The sequence below is a fragment of the Mizuhopecten yessoensis genome, unplaced genomic scaffold, assembly GCF_002113885.1.
Source record: "Mizuhopecten yessoensis strain PY_sf001 unplaced genomic scaffold, ASM211388v2 scaffold10953, whole genome shotgun sequence".
Lineage (NCBI taxonomy): Eukaryota > Metazoa > Mollusca > Bivalvia > Pectinida > Pectinidae > Mizuhopecten > Mizuhopecten yessoensis.
In genome coordinates, this window is record NW_018408804.1 from 344,127 (window position 1) to 370,706 (window position 26,580).

Genomic DNA, 26,580 nt, shown 5'->3' on the forward strand with positions numbered 1-26,580 from the left:
TGCCATTTTTGATAAAATATTTCAAATAGATTCTCTATTATTATCAGAAATGTATTTCCTGAAATTGATAGAAAGTTACGTAACATGACAGATTACATTGCTAGCCCGCTAGTAACAGGTGGTAGAGATACAGGTGTGTTATAAGCCGCTCTCTAACATAGCCACTACATCGATACACACGCCAGGCGTCTAAACATAGTACGACAGTAGCAAAGGAACCCAGTGTATTATGACTGATAGAAATAAGTCATGGCGCTCGGCCTTCATGGAACAAAACCTCCAAAAATGTCGGAGGAGAGTGCCCCCTCCCATCCAGCCGGGGGAACCAATTAAACATCGTTTTAATGTGCGTCTATCTTAAGATCCCGACGTTTGTAAAAAAAAAGTCACAGACACTAATAATACATGGGCTGTTTACAAAATTCCTTCAATGAAGTTATCTGACGAGTCTGAAGTGGCATAGTCTCTAAATATAGGCATGTATCTGCCCTCCCACGCTTGTTTAACCACTAAAGAAGGCTGTGATTGGCTGAGGCGCTTTGATTGACACACCAAACACCCTACGCCCCTTCAAGAAATTTGTTGTAAAAATGTCATACCTACAAAACGCACATATAAGTGTTGACTGTGACGATCCTGCACCAGTGTGTCTTCACTGCTCACGAGTTGTGAACATCTATCTATAGCACGCTGTTTATATACCTCGGTGCTGAAAAGTTAACCGGACTCGTAATAATCAACTCTTCTGTAGACCTGGACAATTTCTGGATTACATTTATTCTACAGAGGACCTACCTACACATTAATGATGGATATTAAAGTCTTTTTCTTCATTTCTATGTTCGGAGGCTGTTACGTGGTAGGTTCCCAAATGTGTCATTATACTAAACAGTATTTTTCATCGAATAACTCAAAACAATAATTCGGTTGATATTTTTCTTTGATAACTTTCATTTTTCCTGGGGGTTTTATGGTGGTTTTCTTTTGCGAATTATATTTTGTGAAAAATGGCCAATTACATTCTGTAAAATATAGTGTATTTTAAGGAATTTTATTTCGTTTCTAAGAGTGGTGACATTATGTCACGTCTAACAATGTATGTCTACTCTTTACGCTGCAAGTTCGACGTTAATTTCAGATTGCAGCTTCAGCTTAACGCCAGGTTACTTAAATTTCAAATGATAGTACCTGTATTATCCTAAATTCTGAAAATGATTTTGATTGAATCTTATTCTTGTCTGACGGAAAGAGACAAATATGCGTGCATGTTTAACACGTTAAGTGACTTTGGGAATGCTCGCTAAATTGTGTAGTAATTAAGCTGTAATCGTTTGAACAAAGTTTCTGTGCTGTATACAGTACCTACAGCGGTACATCTCCATACATGCTGAAGGGTGTTACGTTATCGGCACACATCCCACAGTACACAGCAGACCTTGTTAATTCATTACAGATTCCTACATTTCACTGTTCAATATTGATTGTCATTTTTGCATCATCTCAAATTTTGGAAACAATATCGAAAGAACGTGAAGTGTTCTTACTGTAAACAGCGGTGATCTCGCGTACTGCTAATTCGCCGATAATCATTGAAATACAGGTCCGTGCAGCATTGTATCTGCGGTTTTAATAATGTGAAAAAATATTGTTATTAACTATTTTTTTGTTTCTATTTACAGAATTCGGCGCGTGTTGTTCCTATCGGTGGTAAGTTACCACGTGTGTCAGTTCAATTGTGATCGTTGTACGTGAAGCTTTGTCAGTTTGGGTTTGTATTGGTGAAGGATTGCTATATCTGTCTGTGGGTCAGCCTGCTGGTGAAATAGTGCTATATCTGTCTGTGGGTCAGCCTGCTGGCGAAATAGTGCTATATCTGTCTTTGGGTCAGCCTGCTGGTGAAATAGTGCTATATCTATCTGTGGGTCAGCCTGCTGGTGAAATAGTGCTATATCTGTTTGTGGGTCAGCCTGCTGGTGTGAAATAGTGCTAAATCTGTCTGTGGGTCAGCCTGCTGGTGAAATAATGCTATATCTGTCTGTGGGTCAGCCTGTTGGTAAAATAGTGCTATATCTGTCTGTGGGTCAGCCTGTTGGTGATATAGTGCTATATCTGTCTGTAGGTCAGCCTGCTGGTGAAATAGAGCTATATCTGTCTGTGGGTCAGCCTGCTGGTGTGAAATAGTGCTAAATCTGTCTGTGGGTCAGCCTGCTGGTGAAATAATGCTACATCTGTCTGTGGGTCAGCCTGTTGGTGAAATAGTGCTATATCTGTCTGTGGGTCAGCCTGCTGGTGTGAAATAGGGCTAAATCTGTCTGTGGGTCAGCCTGCTGGTGAAATAATGCTACATCTGTCTGTGGGTCAGCCTGTTGGTGAAATAGTGCTATATATGTCTGTGGGTCAGCCTGCTGGTGAAATAGTGCTATATCTGTATGTGGGTCAGCCTGCTGGTGAAATAGTGTTATATCTGTCTGTGGGTCAGCCTGCTGGTGAAATAGTGCTATATATGTCTGTGGGTCAGCCTGCTGGTGAAATAGTGCTATATCTATCTTTGGGTCAGCCTGCTGGTGAAATAGTGCTATATCTTTCTTTGGGTCAGCCTGCTGGTGAAATAGTGCTATATCTATCTGTGGGTCAGCCTGCTGGTGAAATAGTGCTATATCTGTCTGTGGGTCAGCCTGCTGGTGAAATAGTGCTATATCTGTCTTTGGGTCAGCCTGCTGGTGAAGTAGTGCTATATTTGTCTTTGGGTCAGCCTGCTGGTGAAGTAGTGCGCTATATCTGTATACGGGTCAGCCTGCGCCCATCCGCCGCGTGATGAATCAATCTGATATCAACATCCACCGCACTCGCTTTCAGTCGTTAGTGAAAATCTTCTGATATTTCATGGGTTTTTTTTTAACGAATTATATTTGCATTGATGTTTTTAGTTTATATTTTCTCATTATCGACATCGTCATATTGCATTCTGTGTCAGATATAAGGTTTATATGCGCAGTGATTACACGGTGTAGATGAACGATTGAGCCTCATCAGTCCCTACGGCTTACCTTATCATCAGGTGTCACGTGAACATCAAAGTTTACAACTGTGCCCCGGAACACAGAACGTCGCGGTTTACCTACAGCTATTCCATTGACGCCTATAAATATATTACGCTGGTTTTAAATACCAAGTGTAGTTTAGTCTGACAGTTTGAACTCGTATAGGAACCTAACATACAAAGCATCAGCATCTTAATGACATACCCCGTGTTAGTTGTTTTCTAATGTCTGTGAAAAACTTATTTATATATATGTAATATTTCACTAATAGAATTTCAAACGATATAACTATCAAAATGTCATAAGGGTAAATTGCTTTTCGTAAAACGTGCTATGCATGGGTCCATGGTCGTTATGAATTGTGGTTTGTTGTCTCGTCATCAGACAACCGCGCTATTGTGCCACAGAGGTAAATACATCGGCGATCAAAGACACATTACGAGACTGCTCGATCCGGTAGATTTATGATATCGTCCTTGAGAACCATGTAGACAGTAACACATCCTGGTCAAGGTTTGAATGTAGTAAGATTATAATCTCTCTTACTTCATTGTTTTTTCTTGAGTTTTCGGACTGTGAATGATAAACTTTTTTGTTATTTTTTATTTTTTTATTTATTTTTTCAAAATTCCAACTTAATGTTATCCCAGAAAAATCCGCCGAGTTTTCACAGAAATAACCACCGATGAATCCCAGAAATTGCTTCCGAGTAGTCCCGTAAAGTTATCATGGAAATCTTTGCCGAGTAATACCGGAAATAATGTAAATATTGATATATTCACTAAACAAAGTATCTTCAAGAACAGGCCTACCCGTCGTTAAAGGAATCAAGTCAGAGATATGATTAATCTAAACTATATTAAGAGACAGCCGTTGGTAATCCAAAAGTAGTCCCTTAATACTGGTTCTATTAATAAAGAAATCATAACTATTGGGAACCTCAAAGTCGTGTGATCAATTCTACCAATCAACTGCCGACCCGTTCTGGGAAGAGTGGCTAGTTCTTGTTTGAAATGTTCGGTTTATACTCCGACACTACAATAGGATAATATGTCGTATTTCCATACTCAGAGTTAGATATCAACGTCAATAAACCCATGAAATGGATTTTATAGTTATACATGTAGTAGCATGTGAAAAACCGTTATATGTTTATTAGCTGTGTCTGCCTCAGAACAGTATAGTAACTTGTTGGACATCATTCTACGTCTTTCAGCTGATTCTACTTTAAGTACAACGTTACAGTAACTTATTAAACATTTTTCTACGTCTATCAGCTGATTCTACTTTAAGTAACATGTTACAGCTGATTCTGCCTCCGTTATACTGCTACATCGTTACCTTATCACCAGATATAATGTTTTAAACTTTACAGTAATTTTCTATAACATTGATTTTCCAAGCCGTGTATGTACGTAATTGTTTCCGCTATGGTGCCGATATATTGACAATTTAATTCTCAAATAGTATTTTACGTGTCTCAGACAATGTTCAGTGTGAACCTTTCACGGGGAACCAGGACTCTCAGCACGCCTGCTCACCTATTGTTTGGGTCCTAAAACCATTTCAAAGTAGTATATGTGATTGCAATATGTACAGAAAACTAGATAAGGTGCCTGTTTATAACATCCATGTTGGACCACAGTGATCTCTGCGATGTTTAATTCACGAATTCAACGCTATAACAATCCCGTCTAGAATAAGTAGCACTACATATATACCCAGCGGTAAGTGTTACCAGGTACGCGACACTAAATATAACAAAGCAGTACACTTTTGATAAATCCATCAGATGTAGTATGTTATGTACCATACACGAAGATTAAGTTTCGTATTTCTGAGATCAGTCAAGTTTTCTTTTCCTTGACTAACCACGATCGATACCTAACACCAAAGGAATTACACGATACCCGATATCATTGGTGACTATTTTAGATAGATAGTGCCCGCGACATAAACAGAGTGACGATCAAGTCAGGATGTGTGGTTGTAGTCGAAATGAACAAGTTTACTAGACCGAGGTTACCTTTTTATGACGCTGAATATTTAAGCTATATTAGTTATGCTACGTTAATCTATAAATTCTTATTTTCAATGGTGTACGATAACTGTAAATAAGGATCAACTACACAAATTCTCACCTCTAGGTGCAAGGGATAATAGTTACGTAATGCATATTGAAAAAGAAATTCCATGTACAATTTCTCGAGTAGGGAGGTTCCACCTTACATATTTCATTTATAAGGTGTGTCATATAGACATTATATAACTCTTAAACGATTTCCTAAACGCATAGTTTTGGAATCCCGCTGTTACCTTATTCAGGATTCCTGATTCAGATGTCTTTGCATCTCTATACACGATATCGCGAGCCTCTCTCAGTAATTAATAACCGACGGATGTGGGCGGTGCAGAGTTTAGCTTTAATTGTGTGATGTCTCGCCTCGATGAATGTTAGCTATGCGTGGTAGAATTTCCTGGTTCATGATGATATCATAGTCTAAACGCGCCTCATCATTTTTATCTATATGGAAGAGGTGTTTGATGAGAAAGGTCTCGCCATGTCTGTTAAATTAGAGGAGTTACGTAACTATTTTATGCAATAATGTTATTGCTTTATACATGAATCCAACAACAATACAGGTGTGATTGCATCTCAAAACATATGTCTTTTTATCAACTAAAATAACTAAAAATATACCACAGTGTCAACACACAGGGGAAACGTTCAAACTTAGAGTCGTTACTAATAGCGAACTGAGAGATATGTATTTGATATTTTATGTAAAATGGTTACGCTTGACTGAATCGGATCATACATCGTAACATAAACACATCGTCCTATATATAACCCCGTATAAACACGTCCCTCAGACTGTAATACTTTAAATCATTTACCCTTCTTTTATTTACGCGTAAATGTCTGAGGGAAGTACTCGTGAATGAAGTAAAATATCATACCTTCAAGCAACGATATAAACATTTATTTGTCTCGCCTAACTTATCGAAATACCCGCGAAAAATCCAGATAGATAAAATCACGAATATTTTAGTTGATTACAGTTAACTGAGCGATATAAAATGAAGAGATGATAATGGTTTCTTAACTTATAAATATTGTAATACTAGAAACAACCTAATCTGAATTTCTGTAAAATTAATATCTTTATTGCTTTATCGTGTCGGAACATTTTTTTCAAAATAATCGAATTTGCGATAGAATCGCTTCGAACATTTTCGCGAAAGTAATACGTGAAATGCCGTATGTAAATAGAGATGGCTCTGAATAAAAATAGGAATGCATACCTGTGTTCTGTATGGTAAAGAACTAAACATGCCTTTGATCAAAAATTTACAAAACATCTCTATTGTAGGTATGAATTATTATACATTTTAACTGACAGGTATGATCAATCGTTCAATGTTTAGGAGAAATCAGTGATAAATCACCGTGACTGGATGAGAAGATGTTTAACTGACCGATGGTCACGCCTGTCCATCACGTGACATGCTTCAAATGTAGATCGTTTGTCTTAAATAAGACATTAAATATGAAAAGAAGCAGTCAGTAAGCGTACAAACCTTACACAGACAATGATTTGATTTGACACGTATGTAAACTAGAACTCGAGCTTATAGGATTGATATCCGGAAGAATTAAAATGCAGTGGGCGTTAACGCGAGACATCTGTACACATGCAGTGAGAATTTATTGACGTCTCCAATGAATGTTAATTTGGAATTAACGTTATCCCGCTGGTGACATGATACATGTTTCTGACATTAGACGTCATATATTACATGTATTTGACATCAAGGGCCAACTCTGTACTAAATGCAACAGCCGATTTTACCAAGAAAGTAATTATATCCTTGCTATCGGCGTCCAGCATAGCTTCCTGTGGTTGATAGTTTCGATATAATAAGTATAGACATGGGTTGTCCTGATATTGTATTAATTTTTGTATATTCTTTTCATGATGTCGTAAGATTATGTGAATGCTATTCTATCATTTCGATGTTCTCCATTTGTAATCAGCAGGGCAAAATCTTTGTCATGTCTTGACTTCTAAGGTGTGAACGTCATAAATGTTAAGTTCAGATATGGTCCGTTAGTCCGTTTGTCTCATATATTGTTGATACCTTGTCTGTTTTGTTTATACTGTGTCAGTCCATACGTCTGATATCTTGTTCATGCTGTGTGTGTCCTGTACGTCCATACGTCTGAGATCTTGTTCAATTTGTGTCTGTCCTGTGCGTCCATACGTCTGATTTTTGTTCTTGTTGTGTCTGTCCTGTACGTCCGTTTCTCTCACATCATGATTTCCTTTCAGCTGTGGAGTACTTCTGCGGGAACACGCCAGCAGATGTTGTTTTCCTTATTGACTCGTCCAACAGTATTTGGGGCCCAGACTTCCTCAGACAAGTCAACTTCATCAATGATGTCGTCGATATGTTTCAAATTGGTGAGAACAGAACAAGGATCGGTCTTGCTACCTATAGTTCAGATGTTCACACGGAATTTCACCTAAACGAAAACTTTGACCGTCCCTCCCTGCACCAGTCTCTCTCCCGAGTCCGTCAGAGGAGGGGATTCGTCACAAATACCAAACTGGCTATCTGGACTATGCGCAGGAAGATGTTTAGTGAACGAAGAGGCGCTAGACCCGGAGTAGTGAAGGTGGCCGTAGTTTTGACAGATGGCCAGTCCAATAGTGTGGTTCGGACTGTCTGGGAGGCAATGAAAGCTCGCCGCGAGGGAATCCATATGTTCGCCATTGGAATCGGTTCTTTCATCAACCGACGTGAACTGCGAGGGATCGCAAGCAAACCTACCCACGATTACATGTTTCAAGTCAGCAACTTCCAGGCGCTCGAGTCCATCAAAAACATTCTGGCTATCAAGACGTGTGTCGGTATGTACACTATACGATCATTAAATAGCTAACTTAGATATGTATTGATGTTTACGTGTAGATATATGTGATACCCGGTAATATTTATCCAATACCAATGTGGTAAATACCTCCACATACCCAAACAATCTTCACCTGGTACTGACATCTCGTAACATATCGTGCACGAATAGGACATATGTAAGGCTTATACGCCGCAAGTGGGATGTAGCTAGGTTTACCAAGCTGCCTTTTCTCATGTGGTTAAGTCATATGCGACAATATTTCAATGGACTTTCTAAAACTGCAAAACATAACAATTTCACAAAATATGTCAAATGAACCCCTATTACAAGTGTAAGGTTACTGGGTTTAACAAACCTTCATTGATTCAATTTTGATGTCAGGTACAACAGATCAATTATTGAGTCAATTATAATTTAATACAATAGTTACGATATTGAGTCAATGAAACGTCACTTAATTGTATAGGGTTATTGAGTCAATTTCACTTATGCTGAGTCAATTACACTTATATGAGTCAATTACACTTATATGAGTCAATTACACTTATACTGAGTCAATTGCACTTATATGAGTCAATTTCATTTTTACTGAGTCAATTACACTTATACTGAGTCAATTACACTTATACTGAGTCAATTACACTTATACTGAGTCAATTACACTCCGTTACAATATTGAGTTACTTGTATGCGTATTATCGTTATAGGAGCCTAATCCGTACCTTTATTATACAAACATTTATACATGATACAGCGAGATTTGTTACGTACACCATTACACCTTGAGTTATGATAGGAATCTAAATACCTAAGTAATTCTCTCAAACGTACGTAAACACCGCGACACTTTTCCCCCAATATACAATATGTCATGTTGCCATATTAATGGAACGTTTCAAACACACGGCCTTGGATAGGAAGCTTCATTTGCAATTAAAAGTAGTTTCTAAGTAATCATGTTTGCAGGTGTCAGGCAGGAAATAACATAGTAAATTACCGTATAGTGACACAATTCCATCGACCATTGGTTAGATATCCTATTTACCTAACCATGTCTGGGTACGGATTTACACGGACAGCAATAAATTGATTAATTTTTACGAATATTTATGTTCCTTTCAACATTGAATGAACAAGTATACACACAAACTCTCAAACTTATACAGATCACTTCCACCGTTATCATCTAAACCGTAGTCCAGGAATTATTGTGATTTCTTATTTTCACGTGTGTTTTTTCAGACGAGTTATTAGCTCGCAAAAAAACCTACTGGTCTATATGCGAATAAACAATATAAACAACTCTTTAAAAACACAATTAAGTTGCACCATAGCTGATAGGTTTTACGAAAAACTTCATTGTCAGGTATTCATTTCAAAGGAAAGGAAATACAAGAACATTACCAACATTTTTATTTGTTTGTCAGATTCCGCTTCTGTTTTTAACCCCGATAAAATCTTATTCTAAATAATTGTAGGAACAAGTTGAGGCCGTTTGGAATAAGAGGTATAAAATTGCCTTGACACTTGTCACAGGTAAATTCAAACTATTGAAACAGGATACGTGAAATCATTATCTATCCCTGAATTGTGTTATAAATCCCAATACTGCCAGGATGTTTATCTACTTTGACCTTACACTTGTTTCGATGAAGAAATTAGTTAATCTTTAATATACAAGGGGGCTGAATTTGATCAAAGATTGTATGTTTTACAAAAATTTCGATATTTTGATATATTTTGAATCACAACAGATTCACAACAGTATTTTTATCAAGAGTTATATAAATATTTATAATCCATGGCTTTGGTGTATGATAATATTTACACAATAATTGTAGTCTTTTCCTGTTATAGGACTACCACAAACCTTCCTAGCAAACGCCTGTTTAAACAGCGAGGTAACAGGGTAGTCCGTTAATGTTTTTGCTTCGTGTTGTAATTTATTCCCCACGATGAAATCCCCCTTCAAGCTAATTCCGTAAAGGAAAAATACAGTAAAAATAACTGATGAAAATCTGGCTGGGTTTTCTACACTGTCAACCTCTGATCCTATCTGTCGTTACCTGGTTCTCAGGTAAAACACGACATACCTTACATCACAGGTAAAATATCATTACACATTTACGTACAAAGTGATCCGTCACTTTGATGGTTTTATAAACACAAAACACGACATTTAAAGTCGTTTTGACTTTCTACAAACAGCTGTACATGGAACCAAATCTGTATACATTTCTATGTTTCGACAGAAACATTAGTCTACACCAGTAGCATTACCCTACCACAGTAACATTATACTTCAGTACTATACGTACCCGTGAGCATTACCGCCTGAAGTGGCTTTGTACTCTACAGAAACACTAACCTACATAATGAAGCAACACCTAGATTTACGGAATAACCCTGAAATGTTCAATTATTCATTTACGAATCACCAATATTCTCACAATTAAAAAACAAACAAAACAAAACAAAAAGACGACAGCATGCACTAGATTAAAAGGTTTCTCTCAGAACAACAGTACTGTCCTAAATTACAATGAAGTTTGGAAAAGATTGTAAACTTGACCTTACTAGACTTGGAAGATTAAGAAAATGAGTCCCGGTCGCTATTTCGGTTAATCAGCCAAAATTTCCATGTATGGACCGTAAATATTATTTCTGAATATGAGGTCCTTCATTGACTGATATACATACATTGCATGATCATTTTAATGTTTTGCTTCTGTAATATTTTTTTCTTGTGTAGATTAAGTGTATCTTTAGAAAATATGGACGATGTTTGTGTTTTCAGTGATATTCTAACGCTTTAAACTTACTAAAAATTCTAATACAGAACAATGGATCGGTTCAGACAAAATATATAACGTGTAACAAAACAAAAAAATGATAACCATTTCAAAATTGAGTGATGAGAAAATATAAAGAAAAATGTAATTAATGTAGCTTTCGTTTCAAGGTTCGAATTGTTGGGTGAATATATTTTTTCAACAAATCGATGAATATCGTTTAAATATTGTTGTATGTGTTTTTCAGTTACCCCTCGTCCTACAACCACAACATCAACAACCACCACCACACCCATGCCGACCACACCCATGCCGACCACCACTACAACCACGCCCACCAGTAAGTATCACGTGGTCAATAAAACTAAACTGTCAGTCTAGCAAGGTTTCTTGTACACCGACAGAAAATGCACGAAAATCAAAATGTCCACAAGTGTTGAAATCGATACATCACGGTTTATAGATGCCTTTTACCGCCGACAATCCTCAATATCTTTTTTCATTGTTACTGTAGCATACTGCAGAGCGACTTTTTTTTCGTTGACTCAATTTTTTCGCGAATTTCTATTATAATTGAAAATCATAGGTATTATTTTTAAGGGTAGTTGAAAAGACCTGGTACAGGCCGGCTAAAACATATAGAGAGAGTTGCTGTAATTAATCTCAAATGTAACAAAACGTTTTACAAGGGTTTTATTTTTTCTCCGAAAAAGTATCGACCGCGAAGAGCGAAATAAAGAACCACGTGAAAATAATAGGTTTTATAGTAACCTACCCTGACTGTGACTCACTCCTGGTTTCAATCTCGCCAAGGCCTTCGTTAGTACTTACTAAGGATTCCTCCTCTCTGATCACTTATCATCACTCACGAGTCATCTCGCTGGGGTATAAATCGTGAAGTAGACAGGGGTTCCAACAAGAGGTCGTAGAGAGTATTGGTAATGCATGTTAGGCGTAGATGTGGTTAAATATGATAGGCTGTACTCACTGGAGTATTGGTTTATTCTGTAATGATACCCCCAGTTCTCTACCTCAGTACTCATATCAAAATAACTGCGCTAATCACTCTGTTTGACATCCACGTGTGTCAGTCTGTGCACAGTAAATTGCACACAGGAGTTTATTATGGAAATAAGTGTACAATTACAGTGCATACGGAATTACACAATCACTTACAGATGCTAATTGTTGTTACATAAACTCGTATTTATTGCTGTAGTATTGCGACGCTTCTGGAAAGTAGATTGGTAGGCACGGGACCTCTAGTTTCCCTTTCTCTATGTACAGTGAAGAGGTTTAGGCGTTCTATGTTGTCTGCATCACAGATGTCAAAACCACAAGCTTTACCGCAACTTCCTGTGGACAAACGAGAACGAGTATTTCTGTAGACAGATAATGAAATGCTTCTTCATCTGAGAAGCCACTTTGAAATGTGATCAAAGTTTGCTGAGTAATCAGTATGGTATTCATGTAACAACACAGAAAAAAAACTTAGCTCCTGTGTTTGTATATGTAGTTACATATGTTTCTATAAAGATATCAAGTCACCAACAACTCGTTTTGCTTCCAAGCCTTTCCATCCTTTAATTTGTTTTGCAGTTTTTCGTATTTTGGAGATCTGCGCACTTAAAGTACAAATTAAGTCTGGAGTCTAGGTATAGGCGAGGGAACCTCTGTTGATAGTTCGAGATCAGAGTAGACTACGACCTATACATAGATATCATTTTCAGAAGCAACATAGAATACGAAAGATATTGAGCATTTATGATCTTGGTGAAAACAATTTGTTTGAACATCGTTATGTTATGCTTTCTCAAACTGTGGGACTAGTTGTCTAGGGTTCCTGTAACGGATTCAGTGTCTTTTAAGCGAATTTATCAGTACAAGTTTTATTTGTATGCATAATTTTCTTGTCCCAATTTGTTTGGAAACTGAACATAACGTATTATTATTGTAACAAATACAGAAGAAAAGTCCAATACCCGTCACGTAAAATTAAGACTGTAGCATCACGATATTTAAACTATGTGATAACTGAATTTTCATAATTACTAATGAAATCTGTTCGAAATATTTATATACACTACGCTTTTATTTACAGCCACGACCACGCCCACTACAACTACAACCACGCCCACCACGACAACCACTTCCGTATTAGAGCTAGCACGCAGTGGTAAGTAGACATTTAAAAACAGTGCTTTTAATTTTGTTAAGTTTATTATAATGTGTGAATGTTCACAATAATGAAAGGTATCTGTTATAGTATTACGTTACATCGGCAACCACTACATTTTGGTGACTGCGAATGTTTTTGAAATATTTTAAGTATGAAATGATGTATCTTGTAATCAAATTTCATCTAGGTTAGAGTAAGTCTGTAGATGTTTGCGGTAATATTTCAATACGTTTTATATGTTAATGCTCAAATTATGAATTCTCTCAATCGGTCGTGAAATGATTTTCACAAAAGTAGATGCTACTCCAGCTGTTTGATATCGTATTTGACTTCACACTCACGTAGCCGATTTACGGGGCGTCGGGCGTCAATAAGGATTATCTCATATGGTATTAAGTAGCTTGTCAAAGGCTTCTCGGGCAGATACGTCCATTCGTGTCATCCTTCGACCGAAAGTTCCAATGATCTAGTTGCATAATTTGATACCACCACAGCCAGTGTGACTGTTCAAGTTCAAGTGTTGATTCAAAAAAGCATGACAAAATAAGTTAAACATTTACCCAAATGAAATCATGGAGCATGTTCTGAATTTTAAATCAGGCTACAGTGTATAAACTTATCGATATTGAAGGGCTGTTTCCGTGTTTTGATAGAAAATCTTTTCAACTGTATTTACGTAAATCTTACCTGTGATTTTTTTGTTAATTTACAGTGTGTTCAGATAGACAGACCGACATAGTTTTTGCCTTTGATTCCTCCAACAATGTGCGAACGAATGAATTTTACCAGCAAGTCGACTTCGCTAAGAATATGATTGAGCTGATGTCCATATCTCCTGAGACTACAAGAGTTGCGGCATTCCTTTACAGCGACCAGATTCAGCGGATATTTGAACTTGACGATTTTGCTGACGCAGAGAGCATGAAAGAATCTTTAAACAAGGTCACTAAATCAGCTGGACGATCTCGAATGAGCGAGGCTCTTAGGTATATCCGAACAAAGACTTTCCGAAGAAGGGTTGCCAGGGACGACGCCTCCCAGGTAGCAATTATTATAACCGGAAGTCCCGCTATGTACCTCCACCGTTCAAAGATCGAAGCTTCCAGGGCACGAGAGGCAGGAATTACTCTTATCCCGATCGGAATTGGTGACGTCAACATTGAAGAGCTTCGAGCTATATCTGGCACGGAGGAGGATGGTATTTACTATACACTGCCCTCCTTCGATGACATGCAGACCATCTTAGCGCAACTGGCCATTCAATCCTGTAATGGTAACTACACAAATTTCCATCATTGTATTTTCTAAGGTAAACGGAGTTCAGACTCCACACGAAAAGGCACCAACAGTAACTTAAGACATATGGTATACTTCCAATACGTGATAGTTTGTAGCTCACTCTCTTGTCTTTTACCTGCGATTGTTCAATAATATCAGATTCTTTCATGTCAAGGGATGTAGGAAAGGGAAACTCCACCCGAGGGGTTTCAAATTTGGTAAAACCCGAAGCTTTGCTGAGGATGGAATGTCCCAATCCTACACCCTTGGGCATAAAAGAGTATTTTCTCTCATTCCAACTACCAGAATAAGCTCAGAAACTATGAAAATGTGTTTGGACTGGCTATTATTTTGAAAATGTCAATTTTTCCCCTGAGCTGTTTTAGTTTCACGAGAAAATATATGCCTTACCTTGTGTATAAATGATCGGTATAATAATGATACATTTAACTTTTGATTCTTATCGTGAAATTACGCGAAAATATGAATCACGTTAAATGTAAGTAACCTACCGTATGATTGATAATTTTAAGTCATTAGGTATACATTTGCATAGACCATGGAACAAATAGTAAGGAAAGGACCTTAGGTCTAGAATAATGGTAAGGACCACATAACCTTAGCTTATCCTAAGTGTTTAATGGGACAAAATATTAATAGTTTTATGATTCTTTTTTTCCAGTTCCTGAGCCGGCCATAGCCATATCAGAGCAATGTAAGTACAAAAGGTATCAGTTGATCACGGCGTGCCTCGTGGTCGATTTATTAAATATAAACGTGGACATAAGCTCAGGCTTTGCCAATAAGAGAAGCTCCAGGACGAATTCGAAATTTATCAATAAACTTGATCGTTTACTAAAAATTATTTCGCATTGCGAGTTTTCTTAATTTTACACCAGTTTCTTGCATTTAGGAGTGCAGCCTCACTAGATTACGGTACATTCAAATTGAAAAGAACGAAAGGAATGAGATAAAAACAATGCCATATGTCTATTTCAGCATGCGGATCACGTCAAGCTGCAGACCTCATGTTCATTCTGGACAGTATGAACGCCGGGAAGAAAAACACGAAACGCGCGCTGGCCTTCATTCGATCCTTGGTACACGATATTGACGTGGACACAGACAAGATTCAGGTCGGTCTAATGTCGGCAGAATGCCAGGACGATGAGACGGGATTCGCCCTTGGTCAAAGACAACAGAAGGACGGTGTGTTGGAATCTTTATCAAATATTCGAGGGACTGACATTTCTCAAATCCTAAAGCAAATGCGACGAGGAGCCTTCAGCGCAGACAACGGCGGTCGAAAAGAGGTCCGCAAAATCGCCGTGCTTATCATCGACGGGAAACTTGAAGAGCCAATCCGGGCACTAACCGAAGCACAACGCGCAAGGATACACGGAATCGAGGTGTTTGTCATACAGGTCGGAGAGGACGAGGAGTCATCGACGGAAGCCCGTATGATGAGTGACGCGCCAACAACACAGCATTATTTCCAAGTGCCGGATTACGCCGCGCTGATGGCATTAAAGGAATCTTTCTGGGCAGCTCTCTGTGATGGTGAGTACACGTTATCGCTCTCTGTGTACACGTCATCACTTTATGTCAACATTTATTATGGAGTATACTGTTTACAAGTCATACCGAATACTCAGTATAGTACCCGTCACTAAAAAATGCATTCACGTCAACTCATACAGCGTTTGCGCCTCACAAATAAAGACAATGTTAGGTATTAAACTAAAATACCACCTGTACAAAACAACTTGTGCTTTCTGAATTACCGACATTTTGAGACCATATATAATAAACCTGTTTGGGTTTTTGGGGGATGTTTCTAAAACTCTCCGCGTTCTGAGTATAATTTCGTTAGCATAACAATACAATGTATAGGATTGAGACATTTAATTTAACAAAAAGGAAAGAATCGATTTCAGGGTAAAAAGCGAAACAATATCGAAATCATCGAGAAAATATCTTTATAACATGTCTAGTTTGACAAAGTTTTACTTTCTCACAAGTACGGAAACCTTACACACACACAAATCAAGAGGTTAATGATGGTTCTTAATACGGATTGTCAGTTATGACTTACCGCCTTGTCACCACTCCGTGTCGCGGGTTCTAATAGATGTAAATGTATGACTTATCGCCTTGTCACCACTCCGTGTCGCGGGCACTAATAAATGTAAATGTATAAGTTATCGCCTTGTCACCACTCCATGTCGGGGGCACAAATAAATGTAAATTTATAACTTATCGCCTTGTCACCACTCCGTGTCGCGGGCACTAATATGTCACCACTCCGTGTCGGGAGCACTAATATGTCACCACTCCGTGTCGCGAGCACTAATATGTCCCCACTCCGTGTTGGGGGCACTAATATGTCACCACTCCGTGTCGGGGGCACTAATAAATGTAAATGTATAACTTATCGCCTTGTCACCACTCCATGTCGGGGGCACTAATATGACACCACTCCGTGTCGCGAGCACTAATATGTCACCACTCCGTGTTGGGGGCACTAATATGTCACCACTCCGTGTCGGGGGCACTAATATGTCACCACTCCGTGTCGCGGCACTAATAGATGTAAATGGAGACAAATGTCGTCAAAGAAAGATTGTAGAGAGACGTTGAAACCTCAGCTTATTGTTTTCTTAATAGAATTGATGAAAATATCTGTAAAACGGTCAATGGCAGATTGAATCATTTAAGATTCCAGCGCTGTTTTGATTGCAGTCCTGGCTGAGGTTTAGCCAGATAAGACAGACGTGTACGGACATTATTTAGTTTGACTTCAAATTCCCTTCAAACCTAATTACGAGATATTTCTTTTCCGTAATTTTAAGAGTTTTATTTTCAATATGATCACTGTAATACAGGAATATGTTTTCTCTTCTCTGAATCATTTTTTTCTTGACGCATCATTTTTATTCATGTCATCTAAAGGTTGATTTAAAATCACAATTTTATTCGTAATTATTGAAATTGAAAGCAAAACTATACATGAACGATAATTGGTACAAAAATGCACATTTCCACTCATATTTAATAGAAGATATATTGAAACGAAATTTCATTAAACACGTCAATAATTAAAGTCAATTAGACACGGTTAGGATACTGATACGGTGATTATACCGACAAAGCTTTGTATAATGTACGTATTACCACAGGATAAACCAATGAAAACGTCAAATACGACTTGGTGAAAAATCGCGGTGAACCGACATAAACGGTGGTATGTCCAGTCCACAGCTTGATAGAAACATGCAGTTACTTGAGATTGAACATGGAATTCTTCTTTTACAGATTTACGATCTCTCGCTCAATTTATTCTTATTTATTTGACACGGTTTGTCGTTTACGTGTTCCAGTAGTAATTCGACACGTGCGATATCACGTGCTCGTCTGTTTCTATGTCATGTTCTAATCGGTGTTAAAAATGCGCTGAACAGGCAAATCGTGTGTCCCTGACGCGATTTACACGCACAATTTAACAATTTTCTAATGTACGTAGTTTGATAACATTACTTAGTAAATGGGACGTCAAGGTCACGTCGACATTAATGCTTTCATTTGAAGCAGCATCTTTTTACGCTCTGAGCTGTGATTGTACAAAATGTTTACAATTGAGAAGCTAAAAACACTTTATTGAAGTTCCTGTAGGAATAAAAATGAAATTTCATAGGTTGAATTAAAAAAACCAATTATCATTTAATAACAAAATATGAAAGCACCACCATATCTTATCTGTTTTGTTTATCTATTTGCAGAATTATGAGGAGCCGTTGAGAGACCTTGACCGACTTTGAAAGCATTATTTGTAATGGGACCAAAAAGGATTGTCACGTGATTGCGTTTGGAATCTGTTAACAAAGTACGTTGTGATCTCAAACATTGTAACAGTTCACCGAACTTAAGCTAAGTGTGGTTATACAATGTTTACCACAATAACTCTGCCACAGAGACCGTGGGTACCATAGACAGATGTATAAACAGTGATACAGACACACAAAGCAAGTATTCCAAGGCAGTACAACAAACGACGGAAACATACCGGTGATATAAAAATGTGCAATAATCATATGTAGCACAGTTCTAGAGGCTTAGTGATCGTATGTAAATATCACATTACTGAAATGTCATGTGATCGTATTTCAGTTATCACGTGGTATTTGTATGCCGTCTTATGTGCTCAAATCGTAAACGCACTGTCATGACGTCAGGACTAAATCACGTGGTATGAGTGTTGAAGTTATTTCAGCATTGTGTGATAGAGTAGAAGCAGTGGTCAAGTCCTTTTTAAGACTGACTGAAAATCGCTGGATTAGCAAAGAACCTTAGTTTTATGCTATACACTAAAATCCATCAGTGAAGGTTTTAACAGTAATTAAACTTGAAAGCTAACTAAAACACTAAAACATGTTGACATTTAGATATTTGTGATTCACTACTGTAAATCGTTCTATTTTTTCGCATTTTTTTTTTTAATTTATTCGCAAACATTTCAATTTGCAAAATGAACATAATTCATTGCATGGTTTTTTAACTGCTTGAAAAAAACATCAATCACTACATAAGTCTCTTCGCAAATTGAATCGGGAATATATATACATATGCACAACAGTAGTGATTTATCGTCAACGTGCAACCGGTTATAATTGGTAGCGAGCTACAAAGACCTTTAATTAAAGACTTCCCAATCTGACGGGGCGATAGACATACTTGTTTGAACATTTATGGAAAACAAATGTGAACTTATCAACGCTAATTCGATAATTCCTTACCTCTGTACAGATAGAAATTGATGTTAACGAAACGTAACGCCATTTATCCCTTCTCAACTCCACGTCGATCAAAGTATCGTTAGCTTCACATAAAAACGATTCAAAATATTTTATTTTAAAAATTTCGAATTTAATTCAAAACAAACAATGCGTTATGATAAATCAATCACACAAAACAATTCATAGAACAAAACACAAGAACTATTGCTTATTTATTGGGTATTTTCGTTAGTTTCTATTTTGGAAATCAAATGCAAAGTTAACTAAACCTAGTGTGATGGATCCCAAGCGTTGGTGTGATACAGCCAGACACGATCCCGTCAGTGACCATGCAGGTTTAACTAACTTCGTGAGATGTGAATGTGTGTGGTATAAGATTGCATTTAATATAGTTTGAGTTTTATAACGATAACCAAAGATGAGGTGGATGGTGCAGTATGAAGGGAGACTGTGGGTGTATGTGGTGTAGTTTTGTTTGAGGTTGGTTTTGCTGCTCTGTAAAAGCAGTATATTCTTTAGAAGAGTTTCTGAAACTAACATATCATGTCCCCCACTGTTTCTTGGTTATGAACTCGACGTCTTCGTTAATTTGTTAGATACCTGCCCAAGTCCCAGTAGGATATCAACCAATATTTCAATGTTCATTTAGCCATCAAAGGGGCTGCTTTCTTGTTATTTTTCGTGCAAAATAGACTTGCTAAAGCCCGATGCTTTTGTAAGAAAGAAAATGTGTTAAAATTTACTATTTTAACATATTTGGTGACAAAAAATAGATCTTCGATAAAGATTCGTGAATACTCACGAATATCAAAGATCGCATTTAATCAAGAAAGTAGACCACTACATGCTTCGATGTATATTTCAAGAAAAGAGAAAGTAAGGGTAAACTTGGGAGTTAGTTGCCAGTGTGAGAAAGATGTTATTAATAATAATTGCATTTACTTGTTTTTATGTCCAGTACTTTGGTCGCTTTTATAATAATGACCAGCACGATTAGGTGATATACACCGAATAACGTGATCCGGCCCGGGATTCTCGAAAGAAAAAAGAAAAACGTTTTAAATGTTGATAATCCTCACAATGATCATTAGTTCATTTTATTTATTTTTAGTTAAGTAACTTCAAATCAAACCATATTAATGGATACATCGATTTTTTATTTATTACAATATATTATTTCATATACAGTTTATATAATTTTCCGGGTTTTTTAAACACTTCAAATGAAACTGCAAAATATTTTTATTTTGTTATTATTTCTTTTTGTTTCTTATTTCGAACATTCATGTTATGAATAGAAAAATAATGAAATCAACATATTTGCATGTTACTGAAAAAGTTTGGAAACCGAAATCTGATTCGGATAATAATTATTATTTTCCCCTTTTTTTTTCGAAAATCCGAGACCTATTGTGTAGAAATCACAACGAGTTGCTGTTAAAACTATTGTCTTTCAGTACCATTGATATTCCAGACCTCGTCAGACGGGACCAACTCGACATGTACACTAGTTCTATAATATAGACCTTGTTAGTTTCCGTATGTTTATAGGTTAGGTATTCATGTATTCAATGTAGGGTATTGCTGAACTCAAATACATTTATACTTACACGTTTTTATTGATTCATTTTAATTTTTAAATATTGGATTTTATTCTAAAATGCATGGTATAAATTGTGTAGCGTGGTGGTTTTTTTTTTATCAGAAATCAGAAATAACAAAAATATTTTCGTTTAATGTTTTTTTTTAAATTTTGTCGACGCCAAACAATAAAATATAGAAATGGTATTTAAGATTTACAGTATTTCGAAGGTCGTGTCTGTTGGGTCTCGTCTACACGAGGTATCGTCGCATCTCGTCCTCTCATCTGTAAATAGTCACCGTAATTGACATATAAGTCACTGTATTACTTATTTATCATGCATTGTGTACTATTTGTAAAATGAAATCCACTTGTTTTAATGTGACTATCGACACTACCTCGATTTCGTGATATTCTATTCAATTCATTCACATATACAATTAGATCATTGTCACAATATGTGCAGATGGAGTAATTCTTAATCTAACCTGATCGTTAAACATCTGAATATATTACATTGTACATTATTAGCATCACTGGAATATCACGTGATCGACGTTATCTGTGTGTCGTAAACTCAGCTTTGTGGTGTTCTGATGACACGTATATTTCAAATTTCGTCACGACTGTATATTGACGTCACATATTTATGATGTCATACATATTGACACATGAATGTATTATGAAATTATGAATTGTGATAACGTCATAAAAGCTTTATAACGTCATGATTTGTGACGTGGCAGTTTTTGTGACGCTACGGTCTTATACTAACGACTCAAAAAAATTCATAGTGACGTTACAACTGTTATTTAATATCACAAAGTGTACTGACGTCACGAATTTGAAGTGACGACACGCCTGCGGTATCTGTGATTTTGTTTTCTACCAAAGTGCTGAAGCTTTACAACGAATGAGTGTGAGAGTGTTACGTTTTTGTACATAGTGTATAATGATATGTTGAAGATGTTAATAAAATTGACAACGATACAAAAGTAAAATCAGTTTTTGTTTCCTTTCATTGGGTTCTTGGCGAAGTGCTCAAATGTATAGTACAGTATATTAAATACAGACAAAGTTAATTTAGAAAACAGCGTCATACTGCCGTCATTTATCTTCAGAAATTATGGCAATACTGTAGGTGTTAAAACTTCAATGGAATTCTCTGGTGTTTTGCCTGCAAATGGACTGGGATCGTGACAGACACCTACATAAAGACAAAAAGCTTGTTGTCTACGTCACACTGCTAAGGAGAAAGACAAAAAGCTTGTTGTCTACGTCACACTGCTAAGGAGAATGACAAAAAGCTTGATGTCTACGTTACACTGCTAAGGAGAATGGTATAATCGCCATGACGTTGGTAACAGAATACCAGTGCTACCCTAGCCTATCTTTATACAGAAGCTGAAATCACACAGCCAATTATAATATTATTATGCAACTACTACTATTCCATTTTCTCTCAGAACTTGACGATGAAGATATCACAGACTCCTCTTCCTCATCTTCTCTGAATAGTTTAACAACAGTGGCCATCTCAACCCATAGTTAATGTAACAACTGAAATGTCATAGTTCCTCAGTGATTTCAGTGTTCCGCACATTCCCTCTCTGCGCCACTTGAATGCGTCACTACAACATCCCAATGGTGCAGGGAAGAAGTGTGTATCGCTAATGGAACCTTTGAATTTCAAGGATGCGTCAACTTAAGGAGTTTATGTTACAGTTGATTCACTATTCCAGAGTTTATTCCAAGTGTCAGGAATTTCTTGATAGACGCGGCCGGTTTATAATTATATTACTTGTTTTCTGCCCGAGGCGCCTCAGTCTACGATGAAGACTCTTGGCCCGTATTCATGAATCCGTTCTCATAATCAAGCATGGATTTTGTGCCCAATGCTAATTTTTTGTTCCGGTTATAAATTCATAAAACAAAATCTTCCTTTTGTCAATGATTTGTAAAACGTTGGAGAGATTTAAAACCGAATTTCTTTTTTCAATGTTTACATTTGACTCTTTGATCGGCTTCCTTTTTCTAATGCTAAATAGATTGTATAAACACATAGACACTGCATTTAGGCTCTCAGTGTTCACTCATTTAGGCTCTCAGTTTTCACTCATTTAGGCTCTCAGTGTTCACTCATTTAGGCTCTCAGTGTTCACTCATTCAGGCTCTCAGTGTTCACTCATTTAGGCTCTCAGTTTTCACTCATTCAGGCTCTCAGTTTTCACTCATTCAGGCTCTCAGTTTTCACTCATTTTGGCTCTCAGTTTTCACTCATTCAGGCTTTCAGTTTTCACTCATTCAGGCCCTCAGTTTTCACTCATTTAGGCTATCAGTGTTTACTCATTTAGGCTCTGTGTTCACTCATTTAGGCTCTCAATTTTCACTCATTCAGGCTCTCAGTGTTCACTCATTTAGGCTCTCAGTGTTCACTCATTTAGGCTGTCAGTTTTCACAAATTCAGGCTCTCAGTGTTCACTCATTTAGGCTCTCAGTGGGCATTCATTCAGGCACTCAGTTTTCACTCATTTAGTCTCTCAGGTTTCACTAATTCAGGCTCTCAGTGTTCACTCATTTAGGCTCTCAGTTTTCACTCATTCAGGCTTTCAGTTTTCACTCATTCAGGCTCTCAGTTTTCACTCATTCAAGCTCTCAGGTTTCACTCATTCAGGCTCTCAGTGTTCACTCATTTAGGCTCTCAGTGTTTACTCATTTAGGCTCTCAGTTTTCACCCATTTAGGCTCTCAGTTTTCACTCATTCAGACTCTCAATTTGTCACTTACATTGGATTTCTGTTTTCGTAAAGTACATAAAATGGTTGTACTACATGTATATTTCGAATTTTCATGTTTCCGTCAACACGAACAATGAATTATGTATATACTGGTTTGGCTGTATTCGTGGTGTCTCAGGTTACATCACTTGAAAATATTCCATACATTTATTCATGGTGTAAATAACTGACATAAACAAAATGCTCGTTTGTATATGATTAGTAGTCGGTGGTAGGTAGCTATAGGGATTATACAAGGCAAGGCATCTTTTTTCAAACCAACAAATATTTTCCTTCACACAAATGTCCGATAGTCCTGTCACATTCGGAATCTCCAGTCTCCATAACAGTGAAGTGTCCTACAGTCCGGCCATCGCAAGTATCTTAAGATCCTCGGTTATTATTCTCAGCTTGCTACAAATTATCTGTCCAATATTTGTTTGGTTGATAATTTGTTGTTTTTTGTCCAAGCAATCATTAATGCCATAGAAAGAGGGCTTCCATTGATTGAGGGGTCATTCCGTGACCAATCAAAGGCCTCGATAAAATGCGACCACGCCGAAACCTCATAGTCTGCAGAATTTAGTATATCTTATGGGTATCTTATACAGAAACCGGACTAACCAGAGGTCCTTAGGGAGACCCCGTTAAAAAGGAAGAGTGGGTTAGATAGAACCTGTCTTTCAAGTTCGAAACCCAAGGGCTCAGGTCTCGATATACAAATGTTCTGTATAGGGTTGTAATAGTGGCATCACACGAAGGCTCTGTATGCACCCCCATGCAGATGATACATCATGACTTGTCTGGAAATTGTAACAAAATCCGGCAAACCTATGATCTCATTGATATAGGAATCGCGCGTCAGCATAGCGGTAAAATAGATCGCATCTGATTTTGGCGTAGTTCCAGTGAAAGTTTCAAAGGACGGCTATCAGCCTAGTGATCGCTCAGATCGTATGTCCTATCACTATCTAACCTTTAACCTGCGACATTTGTCATGTCACCATCCAAGGGCTAGGATGTTCAGGAGAAAGGCAAATGCGGCACGGAATGTGATTGAACTTTAGAAAAGCAGAAGGATATGTGTGTATAGATTAGGTATACTACTTACGCCGACTCGATTGGGGAAATCACACACGCGATCTCAAGTAAACTCTCCGAATTCATATTTAAAAACTATACGTTGGTGTCCCTAATCCTATCATTACCTCTTTTGCTGTAATCCATCTTTAACATCTTATATATATTTACATATATAAATTTGTATTAGGTTATTACGTGACACATTTAATTTGTATATATATTTTCTGTTACGGAAAGGACGTAAGTAAGTTGCAATAACTTTTGTCCAATCCATTTGTCTTTCGTTGCAATAAAATTGATTTAAACTAAACTAGGATGTTTGAGATGTAAATCCACCAATTAAACAGAACAGAATTGACAAACGATAAATCAGCATATATTCCATTAAGCTGTGGATTCTGAAAAAAATTGTGGCATGATTTTCATAGTGTGTTGGGGTCAGTACTTCTTTCTTCACTATACAGCATACGGACTTACCAAATAAAAGTCCTAGATGAGTGTCGGAATCTGCCGTTAGGTGGCGGGAGTGTTTTATCACAGCGGTAAGTCGGCTTCCGGCCAGTCGTTACACATTCCTGTGTGTCCCCGTGTCAAGGGGGGTCTTACATCTTCTAGTGTCAGGGGGCAAAGGTGAAAGATCCAGAGGCTGACACGGTGTACCGTCTACATAACAATTATTATGGCGTAAAGCCAAAATGTTATAAATAGGAAAAAAAGGTTTCTTGTATAAGATATGATTGCCGTATGTGTTTGCAGTACCTATACCTAATCTTCCGAACAACAAAATTACGTGTGTATATCAACTCAAGATATATCAACAAAAAGGTATAACAACTGAAATATCATTACAAAAATGGATTCCTAATTTAAATAGTGCATCATGGCTTCATTGTATCTGAGTTCCCGTGAGACTATGTTTGTATCTGAGTTTCCATGAGACTATGTTTGTATCTGAGTTCTCGTGAGACTGCGTTTGTATCTGAGTTCCCGTGAGACTGCGTTTGTATCTGAGTTCCCGTGAGACTGCGTTTGTATCTGAATTTCCGTGATACTGCGTTTGTATCTGAGTTCCCGTGAGACTATGTTTGTATCTGAGTTCCCGTGAGACTGCGTTTGTATTTGAGTTTCCGTGATACTGCGTTTTGAACGTCAGTTTACGTCCACTGTTCATGGCGTTAATGCTATTTATTTGTGACGTCATCGGCAAACAAACTGTTGATATCTGTTTTATCTTCACGTCTTCACATGTAACTATGATAAATATATCTAATTAAACTAGAGATAAACTATAGGTTTCCGTACATAGAACCTCGCAACCAAGGTCTTCCATCGGACCCGAGGAGCAGGCTACGGCAGGGGATCAGACCCTGTCTCATTAACATAAGCTTATCATTTTATAAAAAAAACAATAGGGGAATGTTATGCTTTCAGTACGTAGAAAAACAAACTCCCAACAAGTCGTCAGAATAATTTGGAAAGTCTACAAATACAAGTCCAACAAGTGATACGGAACGTCTCTACGGAGACAACTTAATACCACAATCAGATTAGCCAATTTTATCCCAATTTGGTGAGTTTTGCTGCTTTGTATAGTAATACGGTTTATTTTCAATCTGTCGACAGGGGTGAGCGACATAAATACATTTGTTGGCACTGCACGTGAACGCACGAACATTGTTTTCACACGTGCCAACATCTGTAAACAAGATGGTGTCTGTTTCATACCAAAGATTAATGTCAGTAAATCAACACTAAGTGGCTGGATATCGATTTAAAACTGTATTATATCACGTTCCGCTGCTGGCAAAACACGAGACAACTCTGCTGTAGTCTTTCGTTTATAGAGTGACCTCCCCTTAATTATGTTTCTAGCGCCATTTGGACAAGCACGTGTCGCGGCTGGGTAGAACAACAGTATCCTGATGTAAGGTCCAGGGTTCAAATCCTTGACCGGCCCGTTGCATTTTTGCTCACAAAAAAAACAAACACTGTGCATGTTTTGTTTAATGTTATAATGTTATTTGTATATATGTATTTTAAATACAAGTTCCGCTAAGTACGTTTCCTTTTCAGAAATGATAATTCTGGATTTCTCCCCTTTTTACCCTCGAAGTCGCCTCCCCCTCCCTTCGAAT

The 26,580-nt window shown here is 37.4% G+C and overlaps 1 protein-coding gene across 1 annotated transcript; it reads left to right on the forward strand.

Moving 5' to 3' along the window:
* The first annotated feature begins 625 nt into the window (after window positions 1-625).
* LOC110464058 (collagen alpha-6(VI) chain-like) lies at window positions 626-21,587 on the forward strand. Its single transcript, XM_021519076.1, has 9 exons — window positions 626-859; window positions 1,680-1,707; window positions 7,376-7,957; window positions 11,002-11,094; window positions 12,856-12,930; window positions 13,646-14,206; window positions 14,894-14,926; window positions 15,211-15,771; window positions 17,991-21,587. The coding sequence occupies exons 1-9, from the start codon at window positions 806-808 to the stop codon at window positions 17,996-17,998; spliced, it is 1,995 nt and encodes a 664-aa protein (XP_021374751.1). The 5' UTR covers window positions 626-805; the 3' UTR covers window positions 17,999-21,587.
* Window positions 21,588-26,580: the final 4,993 nt, after the last annotated feature.